Raw genomic sequence first — 14821 nt, forward strand, 5'->3', positions numbered from 1 at the left:
GCAATACAAGCTAGCTTCTGCTCATAATATCTTTTGTTGGCATATACTAAATACCTTTAGAATATTGCATTCGTATTCTTTGGAAAAAAAAGATTATCTTTCAACACTAATATTTAGGTGGCTGATCATAATGGGCATCAAGCTCAGCTGAAGACTCAGGATGCTACAATAGCAGTTTTTAATAGCACTGATGTGTTTCGACAGCAAAGAGAACAATAAATTGCAGGGCTGCTTGAGCATTATTCAGTACTTCTATAATGGGGGAAAAATAATTGATATGTTTCTCTTTGGCAATAAGACTTCTAATGAACCAGGCATCTTGACAGAAAGACACTTAGCAAAAATAAATGTAACTACAACACTTCATTAAAGTAAAAGTATCTTTACTATTAATATACAAATGGTGAAGAGTGACAAATAATTGATTTACTTTAAGCCATACTTTCAATGTCTTTCATAAATACAAAACCAGCATCTGTGATATTACTTCTTTTTACAGTATAGAGAGATATATATATACACAGCATTTCATAGGGACATAAGATTTTTAAACAATAAACAAACTAGCTCCATTGGTAGCTAACTTATATAATTCAGGTGGTATATATCGCAAGTGTGCTGTTGAAGTGTGGAATAACAAAAACAATATATGGTATGTTTTAGCTTATACTGTACACAGCATACAAATACATACTGAGTGCTCATTGTAGCAGGAAAGCTATTTTTTTAAAAAACCTTGTCTAAGTAGTTCAAAATTCTTAGTGAGAACTCTACACCATGAGCAACAAAATTATCTTCCTGGGGGTCTGACTGCTTTATATATTTGTCACTATATTTGATGTATAGAGACTCTGAGGGTTTGTTTTCCCTTCCCCTAACCCTGTATTTTAGGATTTAAAATGTAGCCTACTTACATGGTAGAATTAAAGGATACAGCAGGGTTAATGTTCCCCCTCCTCTGGTTTTCACTGGCTGCAGTACCCTGCCTTTTGGCAATGCCCTCCAGAGCCGCTCTTGTTTCAGTAGCTCCCCATTTCCCTTGTCACTGCTAATGAGAGGCGAGAGATGCTCCAAGTATGCGAGCCCTCTCTCGGCTCACTCTTTGGCACCTGTTCTCTCCAGTAGTGGCTTTCCTGAATTCTGTCAGCACAGCATCTGGTCATCTCGCCTGCTCCCGATCTCACCTGTGACTTAAAAGCTGCCAATACAAATTTGGCAATAAATATTTATTTCATTTCTCTGGGCTAAAAATGGCCAATATTCAAGTTTGAAAGTCAAACATCATGAGGCTTACAATGCCTGTTAAGAGGAAAGATAGACTGGTAAACTGTGATTTCTCAGAGCCTGATCCAAAGCCAAATTTGTAATAGAATGGCTTCTTTTTAGCTCAAGTTCAAATAAAATTATATAAGAACACATTTCTATGCTCAGTGGAAATATTGAAGATCACTTAAAACTTAGTGAGTGGTTTCCCTCCACCACTATAGAACTGCTGTCAAGTGGATTGGGTACTCCAGGAGATGATATGAAAAAATCTGAAAAGTGGATGGAGCCTTTTTAAAAAAGATTTATTTAACCATAGTAGCTTTGCATTGATCAGCACAAGTATCTGAAGTTAAACAAAGGGATTTAAGAAGAAACATTACTTCTTGGAGTGTTTTCATCTTCACTTAAAGAAGTATCGCAATCACAATGATTTATTTAGAGTGATGTTTCATTTCTTTTATTTATGGGCGTATAGTAATGTATGGGATAAAACTGTGATCAGATATTTTTATCAATGTTTCCTGATCAGTACAAACTCCTGATAGGAAAACCTCCTCTGTGCAAAACGTTAGCAGGAGCCTAGCAGGACATTTAAGTTCCACTTACATCTAGAACTCCGATTCACAAAAGCGACTCGATCAGCTGAGGACGTGCAGAGCCTCACTGAGATGGATGAATGAAATTCAGGCCCCACTGAAGTCAGTTTGTGTCTTAAAGTCCAGTGAGACCTAGATTCCACTGTGGCCCTTCTTGCAGTGGTCTCAGCACCCCTCCATAGATCAATTCATAATAGGGGTCTTGAGCTTTTCCAGTAAATGGTCTTTTTGGAGGCCCTTTAATCAGGAGTGAATGTCACCCAACAGACACAACAACTACTCTACAAAGTTATTACTTCCTATGACAGCTTACACAGAGATGGTGAGGCCACAAATGACTGTGAAACAAATATTCACTCCAGTTTTACTCCAGAGGTAAAAGGGTGGGAAGATGCTCCACATCACCCTTCAGATTTGAGAAAAGGTTTTAATGGTTTAGGTCTAAGTACCTAAATAGAACTAAGGAGACTTTCTATCTGACTCTTCAACTTGATAAATTGGTCAAAACACCCGTACACACCCGCCATGTGCTCCATCTACTTGAATCTTTTCAGCAGTAATATACCCACGATGACCCTCACTAGAATTGTGATCTCAATAGATTTTTGCAAATTTTGTGTTTAAAATATTTACGTGACTTGAGAATACTATCTCCAGTTTACTTTATATGAGAATTTGAGCATATTTGAGCAGAAAAAGTATGTCATGGTAAAGCTTTCAAATATTTTAAACAGGCTTTGTAGACAAATTATTGAAGATTTTTCTTTAATAAAGCAGAGTGGCATGCTATCAAAAGGCACAAATACATTTCCATTATCCAGTCTAAGAAACAGAAAAATGGCATGATTATTATACTACACTTTGATGATTGGCACCTAAATAAATAATCAAAGTAGTTATCATCATAAAAAGAAAGCCACTTTTTTGGATGAACATCAATGCAGAGGCTGAAGACAGCAGATGGAATTTACTATACCAGGGACTGTTGTCAAACAGCCTTTGTAGATGACTGTCACTGTGTAACTACATTGTATATATCTATGAAGAGATAGAAAGTAGGCCCAATCCTGCAAGCTCACCTATGAAAGTACATCTGTCCTCCTGCTCACATCGACCCCACTGAGGTCAGTGGGGTGCCAGATGAGGGGTGGGTTCAGCCACACAAAATTTCTTGCAAGACTGAGGCCTAAATAAATTAATCTTTGTCACATTAGGCATTAGCATCACCAGAATAATAAATATTTCTGCAACCACAAAAAAATCTTATAATTTGAAAAAGACAAATAAACAAAACCAGAAAAAACTCTCCAGAGTACATTTGTATACTAAATAGTAAAACATTAATTAAAAATTTTGTTACTATTGTGGCAAACCAAAATTCAGGTCTACTAAAAAAAAAAAATAATAACAAGAAGCTCTAAGTCATTTTACTTAATTTTACTCCTTATTTTTTGTTGAATAGAGATTGTCACTGCCACATTCTGTATCATTAATAATTTCAGTGGCTCCCTCCCACCCTCATCCCTGGAGTATGTTAGCATAACAATTCAGATTACTTTTACAAATAGTTATATTTTGTCAACTCTTCTGACACTTCTTACTAACACTTAAAATTACTTTTAGACAGTAAAAGTGACATTTATACAGATACCTGTTTTTTTTTCTTTTTAGTCTAGAATAGGAAAAGAAAATAAAGAAATTATGTTATTCCAGTTCTACACATATCTTACAAATTACTATGTGCTGTCCCTCATTTGGAAATTTTTGCAAATATCAGTGTTTTTAAGCATTTAAGTTATAGTTTGGCTTTCTCCTGCACAGCAGTCAAAGCACAAGAGAGAACCTATTAATCCACAGACCAAAAGGTATGCTTGGAACAGTCCATGAGTAATTTAGAACTGTTTAATTCTCAGCCCTCACATAGCCCAACTGGCAAGAGACTTAACAGCAGGAAGAAAATAAATACTCCTGAAAATAGCTTTTGATTTGTAATCCAATATAGTGGAAAATGTTTTTGCTTCCAATATTGAAATAATTTTGCAGGATATTTTACTTGTAAAGAGTAGCACAGTTGTATTAATAATAAATGTGCTAACAAGACCTCTTAAATTCTTTAATCCCTTTACATTGTAATTAGAAGCCATATTAGGAAAAAGAACCCAACAAACCACAACCACCAAAAAACAAAATCAAAAACCCCAATATTTAGCTGTTAGGTCACGAAGGTGTTTTGTGTAAGTCTCAGTAAGAAGTACTAAAATTTGAAATGTGTCTACAGTTGAGCCTGGACACTGTTAGCTCTGCCCACATTGTATAGGAACCTTGTTGTGCAAATGATCATGTGGCTTCAGAAAAAGCACCATTTGCCTAGCAAAGCTTGACTTACGTGAATATGCATGGCACCACCTAACTTTGTGATGGCAGGTAGAAGAGAAAAGGATGGTTCCTATCTTCATCCTCATCCTGGTAAAAATACTGCATGAGATGATGTGGGTTGCAGATGTCCAAGCCACACCAACCATGTTACTCTCAACTGCTGGAATTTTCCAGGCCCCTTCCTTACATTTTGATAGAGGGAGGAAGCCCAGTTGCAATACATACTTTGTAGAAAGAATATATGTTCATATATATATATATAAATGAGACAACTGGTTCTTTTAATTATAGGTTAGGGGGCAGTCCTGCTCACTGTGTACTTAGAAAGAAACAGGACAGAAATTTAATAGACAAGCAGCTATTTGGTAGTACTGTCTGCTCAGTATGTGGGAGCAGCAGTGAGAGGTCATAAAGGAATATCTTCATCTTCCCTTCACCCAGAAGCAGTGCCTTAGCACTTAAAGAAACTTATTTGCAGCAGTTTTAAATTATTCTCTTTCACAACTTTCATCCCACATTGCTATCTATCTCCTCCTTACCCATTCTTTTCACTTTGGTACTGGTTTTGTAGGAACTTGGCCTCTTATCCTAGCCACACCACTGGTATGTCCTCAACTACTTGGTTCACTGTAGGTACTTCCCAAAGTGAGGAAAAGTTGTAAGAAAACCCATAAAATTACTTGGTTTTGAAAAATAAGAAAGATCTATGAATTAAATATATCCTCCTCAGCTGCCTCAAATGCACTAAAGCTTGGGTTAATAAGCAGGTTAACCTGCCATTTTCCTCAAATTTAAGGATACTCTTTCACATTTCACTTTTGGCTTTACTACACAGAATTTAACCACTTTGCCATGACCACAAAATATCAGCTAAGGGTTGATGACATTCTGTGGGAAATTGGGAAGTATAAAGACTTCAAATATGAGCAAAATTCAGATATAGCATGGAAAGGACGTAATTTGCTGAGTAAATCTATGCTTAAACCTCAGGTATGAATAGATGTGGAAAATCCACAAGGTACTTTACAATTTACTCCTGACAAGTAGAATTTTTCAGTCTAGTTTTCTATATAGTTTATCTACTTCTTCCAAAGCAAGACTTTGAAGAGATTGTTAGGTGTGGATACACTATGCTGGAATGGAAAAAAAATATATTGCTCCAGTTAGTGGCACCATTAAATCGATCATAATAAATAGGAATTAATTTTGCATCAAATAAATCAGTCAAATTTCAGTGGAACATGTTAACCAGATAATAAAAAGGATTATCTTAAGCAATGCTTGACAGGAAAAAAATGTATTTGGTCTAATACAAGATACTATTAATAATTTAAAACTGTTCCTAACTGTTTAGCCAAAGTCTTCCTTTCCATCTGTTCTTATGGGGGTTTTTGTTAAGACAAAGTGTATGAAATCATAAAGGAACAAGTGCTACTTTAATAAGGCCAACTTTTAATATTTCATGTACTGATTTGGGGACAAAATGTATCTACTACACTAAAATGCAGTTTTAACCCTTGACTAAATGATTAGAACTAAAAGAACGAATACTGTATTTGTATAAATATTTTGGGACAAATAATGTGAGCTTGTGTTTATTGTAAGGTTTTGCTTGAAGCCAAGATTATGATCAAAATAGAGTTTTCTTTTCACACCTTTGCTGCATTTTAGTTCACATGCAACCTCCAAAACTTTAGTAGAGAAAACATGAAGCACTGAAAATCCTGGAGCCTTTCCGAGTCACACTCATGTAGTTGGGATGAGGCCAATATACTGCTACAAATTATTTAGCCAATTTAAATCTGTACATTGTGGTTATCTTTTTATTTTACTGAAGACCTAAGGTAAAACTCCAGGTGGAGCTGGCTCTATATTGAAGAGTGGGGTTTTTTTTTATTTGCTTCAAGTGATAAGCACAGCTGGAATGACTACTGAGTGTCTGCCAGTACTAAGGTCTTAAACATTATACTGAGACTGGTTTTCTTTTTTTTGAAGGCAACCTAAACTTTTGCTTCATTATAAATGGAAACAAATACAGCAGTATATGGCACTTTATGTATGTAGCTTACACTGTAAGATTTGGAGAGACCTGATGTGTTGTTTGTGTTTAGGGGTGCTTTGTAACTAGTCTTCTAAATAGACACACTTTGTCATATAATAAATTACAGTTCTTATTCTGCAGATTTTTTCAAATTTATACCATGGGACTTGGTGTCAGCAAAACTACATACTAAAACCATTAAAAAAAAAATAGAAAGGAACTGTAGACAGAAACTGTTTCATCATATGTACACATGTACTAACTATTCCAAGCTTAAGTTTCCCAAGGAATTAAGGTCAGCTGTAAAGTTTTGGTCACAGGGTTACTTAATCCAAATGCATTATCCAGACAGCTGTAGTTTATCTTATTATGCTTTGCTATCATCTTCTTTTGACTGGATGATGTCATTAGCAACTTTGATTTCTATGGTTTCTGGATTTAAAGCTTCTTTCCCATTTTCATCCTTTAGTGGCAGCTTCCTGTCAGAAGAAAAGAGGAATCATGGTAACACATAAATAACACATAATCTGGAATTTAAGTTTACAACATATGTATTGCTTATACAGTTCATAGTGTTTCTAAAACCATAATTATTTGAAAATAATGTATAACTATTTTATTATGAGCACTGAGGTTCTTTGCTTTTAGAGAAATTGATATTAACTCTTTCAATTTCTATAAAGCCAGACAAAGCTAAATGGCACATGATAAGATCATTGCTGCTGTCCAAAATGCAGTTTCTTCAATAAGACAAAAGAAACAATAGAATGCCAAACAACTTGACCCAAGACAGTACAGAGGTATGTGTTTCCTAGGATACCATGAAACACTTACAGTCAAGCCTTCGGCTGAATCTAGATTATACTCCTTTTTTATGCCTGTTTCTAAATGTAAATTCAATTGTATACGAAAGAGGACATCTATCACAGGAGGATATGCCAAGACATAGGTAAAGGAAAGAAATTCTTGTAGCACAAGGAGGTAATGGAAATTATTTTATTATTTAAAAACTTCTACAATTTATTTTTGCCAGATCACACAATCTAGCTGCATTAATAACATAGCTCTTTTAAGACTAACTTAGAGAAAACACTGAAGAGTTTTATAATACTTAATTCCAATGGCAAAAGAGTTCCCACCCTTATTTTACAGGAACGACAAAACACTGATTTCATTCAAAAAGTGTTGAGGATTTCTTGGCTGGGCAAAGGCATGTGAGCAATCCAGCCGTTATGTGGGAACAAAGCATAAGTTTACAAAATACTGGAGCAGACAAGGACGCTGTGTCCTTGTACGCTGGGAAAAAAGAAGATAAGAAGAGCCTGACAAACAACACCTGGATGCTGAAGAATGAGATAAGTAACTGCTGGACGCCTCGTGAAGAAGCTTGCACAGCCAATAGAGAATAAGATAGTGTTGCGTGAAACGGGGTATTGTACCAATTAGAGTATTGTATAAGGCGCGTGGACAAGTCAGTTTTGTATAAATGTCAAGACGTCTGAACAGTAAACGAGCAAGATGTTAACTCATATTGAGTGTGATTCTTGACTACGGCCGTTCTTCCCGACAAAAAAGGTCTTGAAAAACATTGATTCCCTACTGCCAGTAGTTAGTTGTCAAAAAATATAGCTGTCAAAAATATGTATGTTTTACTCAGCTGTTCCTGTAATAATGCCTCCTGGGCATAATATCTGTTAATCATGATTCCAGTTTGGGTTTGCTTTCTGTTTTTTAACTAGGGAATAGTATGCATATGCCTTTATTATTCATAATAACTGTTAAATGTTTCAGTAAATTTCCACTGTGATTGCTTTGATATCCCGAAGAGCAATATACTGTTCAAAACCTGTCTGAGGTATCCCTTAGGAATGTCTTGTAATAACGGTGTTTAATAACAACAAATCAAACAAAGCAATACCTAAATTCTCAGTCTTATGAAATTTAGGCTGTCTGAAATGAACTAAGAAAGATGCTGTTTATCTAGATGTTAAACAACAAGCACAATCTAAGTCAGAGAAAACAAAGAGGAGACTAGCTTGTTCTATTACAGTAAAATATGTGAGAAATATATCAGCTGTCTGGCTTTGAGCACAGAGGGAGTTCTCTGCTAATTGTCTGTTTCACATGGCACACCCAAAGGAAACAGACTTCAGCCCATGACAGGACGCCTGAAAGAATGGAAGCAGCAGAATTGACACAAATCTATTTTTAAAAGAGGATAAAACACTGGGGCAGAGGAAGCACGGCTCATGAGATGCATTTCAGGTAAGCAGGCACCCGTGTTAAAGGCCTGATAATGCAAAGCACTTAAACTGCTATTAAAAAAAAGACCTCATTTAATCTAGTTTTATATAAAGGCAGAGTAATTTCTCAAAAGATGGTGCTGAAAGGGAGGAAATATTTAGTCAGAGTAAACACTGGGCAATTGACAGAATACACTGTGTGGAAATGTAAATAAATTGGTTTTGGTGAAGTGGATTAAGAACAGGTTACAAATAATTAGAAATTATTTGAAATAGGAAGATTTGCTAAAACCCTGTTGAAGGATACTAGATATTACTGAAATCCATGCTCATGCAAACTGTGATAAAATTAGCCTTGCTTTCAATGCAAGCAAGGGAAAAAGAAAAAGAATGAAAAACAAATAAAATATTTTACAAGTTTTCCTCATCAAAAAGTCTATCCACCATTCTTTGACCTTACTGCCTTTAAAAACTTGAGAGGTTTTTTGGATATGATGTGAAGTTATCAGTTCAGTTATCATTAGACATTATCCTTTTTTACTCTGACAACATTTTTTTATTTTAGAAATTTCCTCTCCATTTGATTCAAATATTAATTCATATTTAATCTCTATTAACAGATTCCATAATTTTCCTCTTTTAATTAACTAAATCAGGTTTAAAAGTTCTAATTACACCAATTTTCCTACACCTATTTTTTCTTTAGATACATTTGTTTGAAATAATTTTATATCTTTCAGCTGGGCAGACCAATCCTTTCAAATCTTACAGTATTTTATAATAAAAGCTTTTTTGAAGGAAAAAAAAAAAGACTATAGAACATTAAAAGGTTCTTTTGCTTTAATCAGATGCTGGCTGTTATCAATCATTAATAATATTGACTTCCTATAGCGCTGCATGTGGCCTAACTGCAATAGCCTGCTGATATTACTCATACAAAATTTTAACTAGAATATTTACTTTCCTATTTTATAGGAAAATGGCTTCTAGCCATTTTGATACTGGAATTCACTCAGCTTCATTAATACTAAGAAAAACTTAAGAGAATCACAATAATGTCAGACTAGGAATGTAATTATAGTACCACATTTCATGTGGTATTTTAATTATATTACAGAAATGTAACATGAAATGCACAGCTTAAACTGATTTCCTGCTAGCATTATTAAAACTTGTTGACTTGCAGGTAAAAGTGCTTTGTGCTCATCTGTCATACATGGATCTCAAACTTGGCTTTAACAAGAATCATCTGAATCAAAATGTAGATTGCCAAATAATATGCTAAGGAATATAATGAAAATACTCTATTACTGTAAAAGGAACTCATGTCTTTATTAATTATTTCCCACAAATGCATTTAAATTGCATTTAAAGTTCTGAGTATAATTTGGTATTATTCAAAATAATTAAACTAATTATTCAAAATATTTCATCTGAAGTAAACTGAAGGCTTATCTTGTATACCTTTAAGACACCCATAATTAGTCAGAATGAATCCCATCTTGTATGAACATTGCTTGCCTGGAATGTCCTTGAAAATTTTCCTTTCTGCAAACGAAGCTCTTCCCTCCAAGATCCCTACTGGTCATCCTCACCCTGTTCAGCATGTGCCTTTCTGGCTGATAGCACCTGTTACTGACAATGTGTTTTTGTGTTATTCCTACTGAGAGACTTAGTTCTACCCTACCGCGTCCTCCTTTCCTTTAGTGGTGTCTCACCCGTACTTTATGTTGCTTCTGTTTCATCGGTTATGACCTGTGTCTGAGGAGAAGTTGTTTCCATGTTCCCCTATACCAGTGTCCCTTCAGATGTCCTGATTGCATGATGCTCTATTCATTTTGGTTTCCTAAATTACAAGGTTCCAAATCTTCAGCTGACCTCTGTCCAGCTGTACCTTGGACTGCTGCCTTTTGCCATTGGTTGTGGGAGAAGAAATTACCAAGAAGGAAACTGTCATAATTATTAATGTCTCCTAGCAGTCCTATTCTCCCAAGGACATAATACCCATCAAACTCCTTATCAGTTGTTCCTATGATATAGTTATTTTTTCATGACACCAGTGACTGATTCTTTCCCCATCCCCTAAGATAATAAAACATTTTTTATTTTAACTCTCATATTTCACTCCTGTCAGCTGTTCTAATGATTGGGACAAGCAGGAAAAAATGGAACTTAATCTTTCCTGGTATCATGTCCCTTGGTAGATGAATCTCATTTGTATTTGCAAGATCTGGTGTTACAAATAGTCCTGAAGCACGAAAAAATGTGGCCCTGGTGCCTTACCCACTAACATATCCAAAGCCTGATGGACTTGCACAATGTTTACAGCTACATTCCCCTGACCCCTTAGATAACTGTGGGTTCTCTACAGTGCCCCTCATTATAAATCCTAATATGAAGAGCAAACATATCAGTAGTCATTCAACAAATTCCATAATTATTTAATTAACACAATTTTGAAGTCTTCAGGTACAGGTTCTTTAAAGAAGTATATAGCTTAATGTGCAGTTACTTAATACTTGCCCCCTCCCAACCCCCCCCCCCCCATTTACTACAAATGCCAATGATAGCCAATAACACAAGCTTTTTTCTTATTAAAAGTTCTGGCTTTTGCAGATCTAGATAATGGCAAGGAAGGTAATTTTGTTGTATTTTCAGAAAGAGAAAAAGTTTATAAGAACATCCTCTCCTTTTAAAAAACAACTGTGATACCATCAAATAATCAACAGGTGAGTTTCTATATTTACTACAGAAGTGTCTTCATAGCTCTGACAGCTTTAAGATCTCATGAGGTAGGAGACTTTCACAACACATGGAAAGCTTTGGGCTCAAGCCAAAGAAACTTGGAGCTTTCTTTAATAATTTCAAATTAATCAACTTTTGAAGCTCAGAGATGAAACTCTTGAGCAATCAGTTCACGTCTTTTAACACCACTAGGTGGGCTCTCAATAGAAGGAATGGCACTGTCATCACTTCTGTTGAAATAATAGTTTCTCTTCAAACTAAATTTTCAGAATTAAAAAAAAAATATATCATATCAGAGGCTCTCTTTGTAATAGTAAGCTTAGCAAAATACCAGCTTGCTTGTGCCCCATCACAAATGTTATTCTACCCTCCACACAAGTTTTGAAAAGTGCTATTCAGGTGCAAACACCAGCCTCTCTACCCAGTTGAATCTGTTCCAGGGGCTGCCACACAAAAGGGAGGAGAGGACCTGACCACCAGCGTCCAGGATCCCTGAGGCCACGGCTGGTCCCTGTGACTCAGGAGGCCACCAGAGCCTGCAAGCCCGGGTGAGAACTGCTGCAGTTTCTGTGCTGAGAGCAGCTTGCAGGGATGGGAAGGGGACAGGAGGGAACTCAGCAAAATGGCTGCCCTTCAGTGCTATTAATCCAATTAGACCACGTGGACTTAAATACTGAGCTAAGCTCTCAGTTATGTGAATGAAAGCAGGAAGGGACTACCCTGTGAGGAGGTGGGTTTCTGGAGCATGGGATCATTCTGCACTACATACAGGGTGTGTGGGGGGATGTGTGTGTGACTCAATCTAAGGCTATTCCTGAGAGTCAGGAGATTATTCCTGCAGGGTGGTTGATAGCTGCTGGGTAGTTGGCAAAGATCAGCTGCACCCAACAAAAAAAATCCTCCTATTCCTGCTCAGCTACCACTGCAGGGTCGGGAGGACTGTGGGGGTGAGGTGCCTGCAGGTGCCGGGGCTGAGAGAGAAGGTGGCAGGGCTGTGACCTGCCTCTGCCAGCCGTGGTTCCCCATGGGTTTGGAGGTTAGCCAGGAGTGACAGAGGAGCACCAGGGGCAAGCTCTGGTGCAGCCTAGAGCCAGAGAGTGCAGGCAGACCCTGTCCCTCACCCTCCAACCCCTGAATGCAGCGAGCAGAGCTGGGGGCAGCAGCAGCATGTGGGTCCATGTCCCATTGGGGCTAGGGCTGGGCACAGGCTGCTGATGAGGCTGGAGCTGATATAGGGCTCCTGGTTCCTGGGCAGGGGGGACCAGTGGGCTGAGGAGGGCAGGGCAGAGCTGCCTGCACCTCCCCACCCTGATACAAGGTCTGTTTTCACCAAGAGCACAGGAGGAACTCCTCAGGAGTCAGGGCATCAGGGCAGGCCAGAAAATTTCCCCAGATACTCGCTAACCTCCAAACGGGTGGTCGTGTAAAGATATGCTGCAGGATTGCCGCTATCGCAGTATTGCCAACCAAGGGCTGAATAATGCTTAAATGTAGTTGTACTCTGGGTCACAGAAAGAAGAGAAAATATCTAATCATAACCTCAGTTTTGGTTTGTGGGGTACCATGATTTAGATCAATTACTGTAAAAAAAAAAAAATCACACTTGTACATTGCATTGTCACAACACATCATTCTGGTGATGCTGTCTATCTCCCTCCCAGAGAGAAGGAAGGCCCAGTCCGTCCTCGCAGCCAGGAAGAGCTTGTGTGAAACTGCGGGGAATGTCAGGCTACTTACTCTGGTTCTGTGAGGGGAGTTGTCTCATTTGGCTCATTTACTGGACTCCCATCTTCATGATTAGTAATTCTTTCATCCTCTGTTCTCATTTCCACTATTGGCTCTTTTGATCCGTCTTTCCTAAAAATTATTAAAAGAGTCTTAGTCTTATATCTTCATATTAACCACATACATTACACATAACTAATTACCAAGATCTCTTCTCTCAAAAGTGGGCAAAGAAAAGGCAGAACTAATTATCAGTGACTAACACCACTGAGACACATTTAGCAGTGTGTTCCCAATTCCTTGAAGTCTTCAAAGCATCCTGTATCCATGGTTACTTACCTAACTCTGCAAACATCATGGATTAGCATCCCAAAAGAGCATTTTGTTTACGACTAAATAATAAGACGATGGCCTCTTCATGGGAATAGATGTAAAATTTTCTAACCTAGTACAATAAATATAGGACTTGATGCCTAATTATGTTTGAACTTTTCTGGCAGTGTAAAGAGCATTTATGTTAGTATACATACTGCAGAAATGTACTTTATCTCCTGAGATTGTGATAATCCCAGCTGCCAGAACGGGGTAAAGAGCCCTTGCGTGGTAAGAATCTAGCCCCTTCTGCTCGCACCGGTAGAAGAAACTCTTTGTTTCTATGTCATATTTCCTCATTTTAGGAACATATGCCAGTTCTTACTCACATGTAAGTAAGTGAATAATCTTTGTGCTAATTGGACAATGAATTGAAGGAAGATGGAGTAGTGACTGTTGTCATGCTTTTGTTGATAATCATAGAATCATAGAAGAGTTTGGGTTGGAAGGGACCTTTAAAGGTCATCCAGTCCCACCCCCCTGCAATGAGCAGGGAGATTTTCAGCTAGATCAGGTTGCTCAGAGCCCCATCCAACCTGACCTTGAATGTTTCCAGGGATGGGACATCTACCACCTCTCTGGGCAACCTCTTCCAGTGTTTCACCACCCTTATTGTAAAAAATTTCTTCCTTATATCTAGTCTGAATCTACCTTCTTTTACTTTAAAACCATTACCCCTTGTCCTATCACAACAGAGCATACTAAAAAGTCTGTTCCCATCTTTCTTATAAGCCCCCTTTAAGTATTGAAAGGCTGCTGTAAGGTCTCCCTGCAGCCTTCTCTTCTCCAGGCTAAACAACCCCACCTCTCTCAGCCTTTCTTCATAGGAGAGATGTTCCAGCCCTCTGAACACCTTTGTGACCCTCCTCTGGACGTGTCTCAACAGGTCCATGTCTTTCTTGTGCTGAGGACTCCAGAGCTGGACACTACTCCAGGTGGGGTCTCACCAGAGTGGAGTAGAGGGGCAGAATCACCTCTTCCGAACTGCTGGTCACGCTTCTTTTTATGCAGCCCAGCAGACAGTTGGCTTTCTGGGCTGTGAGTGCACATTGCTGGGTCATGTCCAGCTTTTCATCCACAAATACCCCCAAGTCCTTCTCCACAGGGCTGTTCTCAATCATATGGCCATGGTATGGAAATAGCTACTCACTGCTACAAAAGTATTAACAATATTAGTACTAATTAACTTGCATATAATTTTACTCTCAAAAGGAAGATCAAAGGATACCAAAGACATATTTGATATTTCCAAAATAAAACCTCTTTCCATGCAAATATTTCACCCCTATTACTGTCATCAGATCAGGAACTATATCATGGAACTTCATCAGCTGCAGCCTGGAAACAGAGGGTAACTGAGTAACAGATGCACAATCACTTTTATATTTAATAGATTATTTTCTGGACCTGTGACATTCTGGAGAGCAGTCAGACTGCTATGTGCCATAGCAAAAACC

At 37.7% G+C, this 14821-nt stretch overlaps 1 protein-coding gene across 1 annotated transcript in view; it reads right to left on the reverse strand.

Annotated features, from left to right (window-relative positions):
- Nucleotides 1-6056: 6056 nt before the first annotated feature.
- The window catches only part of NCAM2 (neural cell adhesion molecule 2), a 324932-nt gene continuing 316167 nt past the window's right edge, over nt 6057-14821 (reverse strand). Inside the window, exons 17-18 of the mRNA XM_075033906.1 lie at nt 13005-13124; nt 6057-6758 (exon numbers count right to left, since the gene is read on the reverse strand). Coding sequence (XP_074890007.1) covers nt 6647-6758; nt 13005-13124 — 232 coding nt within the window. The 3' untranslated portion in view covers nt 6057-6646. The remainder of the gene's footprint in view (nt 6759-13004; nt 13125-14821) is intronic.

Source organism: Buteo buteo, chromosome 8, assembly GCF_964188355.1.
Source record: "Buteo buteo chromosome 8, bButBut1.hap1.1, whole genome shotgun sequence".
Taxonomy (NCBI): Eukaryota; Metazoa; Chordata; class Aves; order Accipitriformes; family Accipitridae; genus Buteo; species Buteo buteo.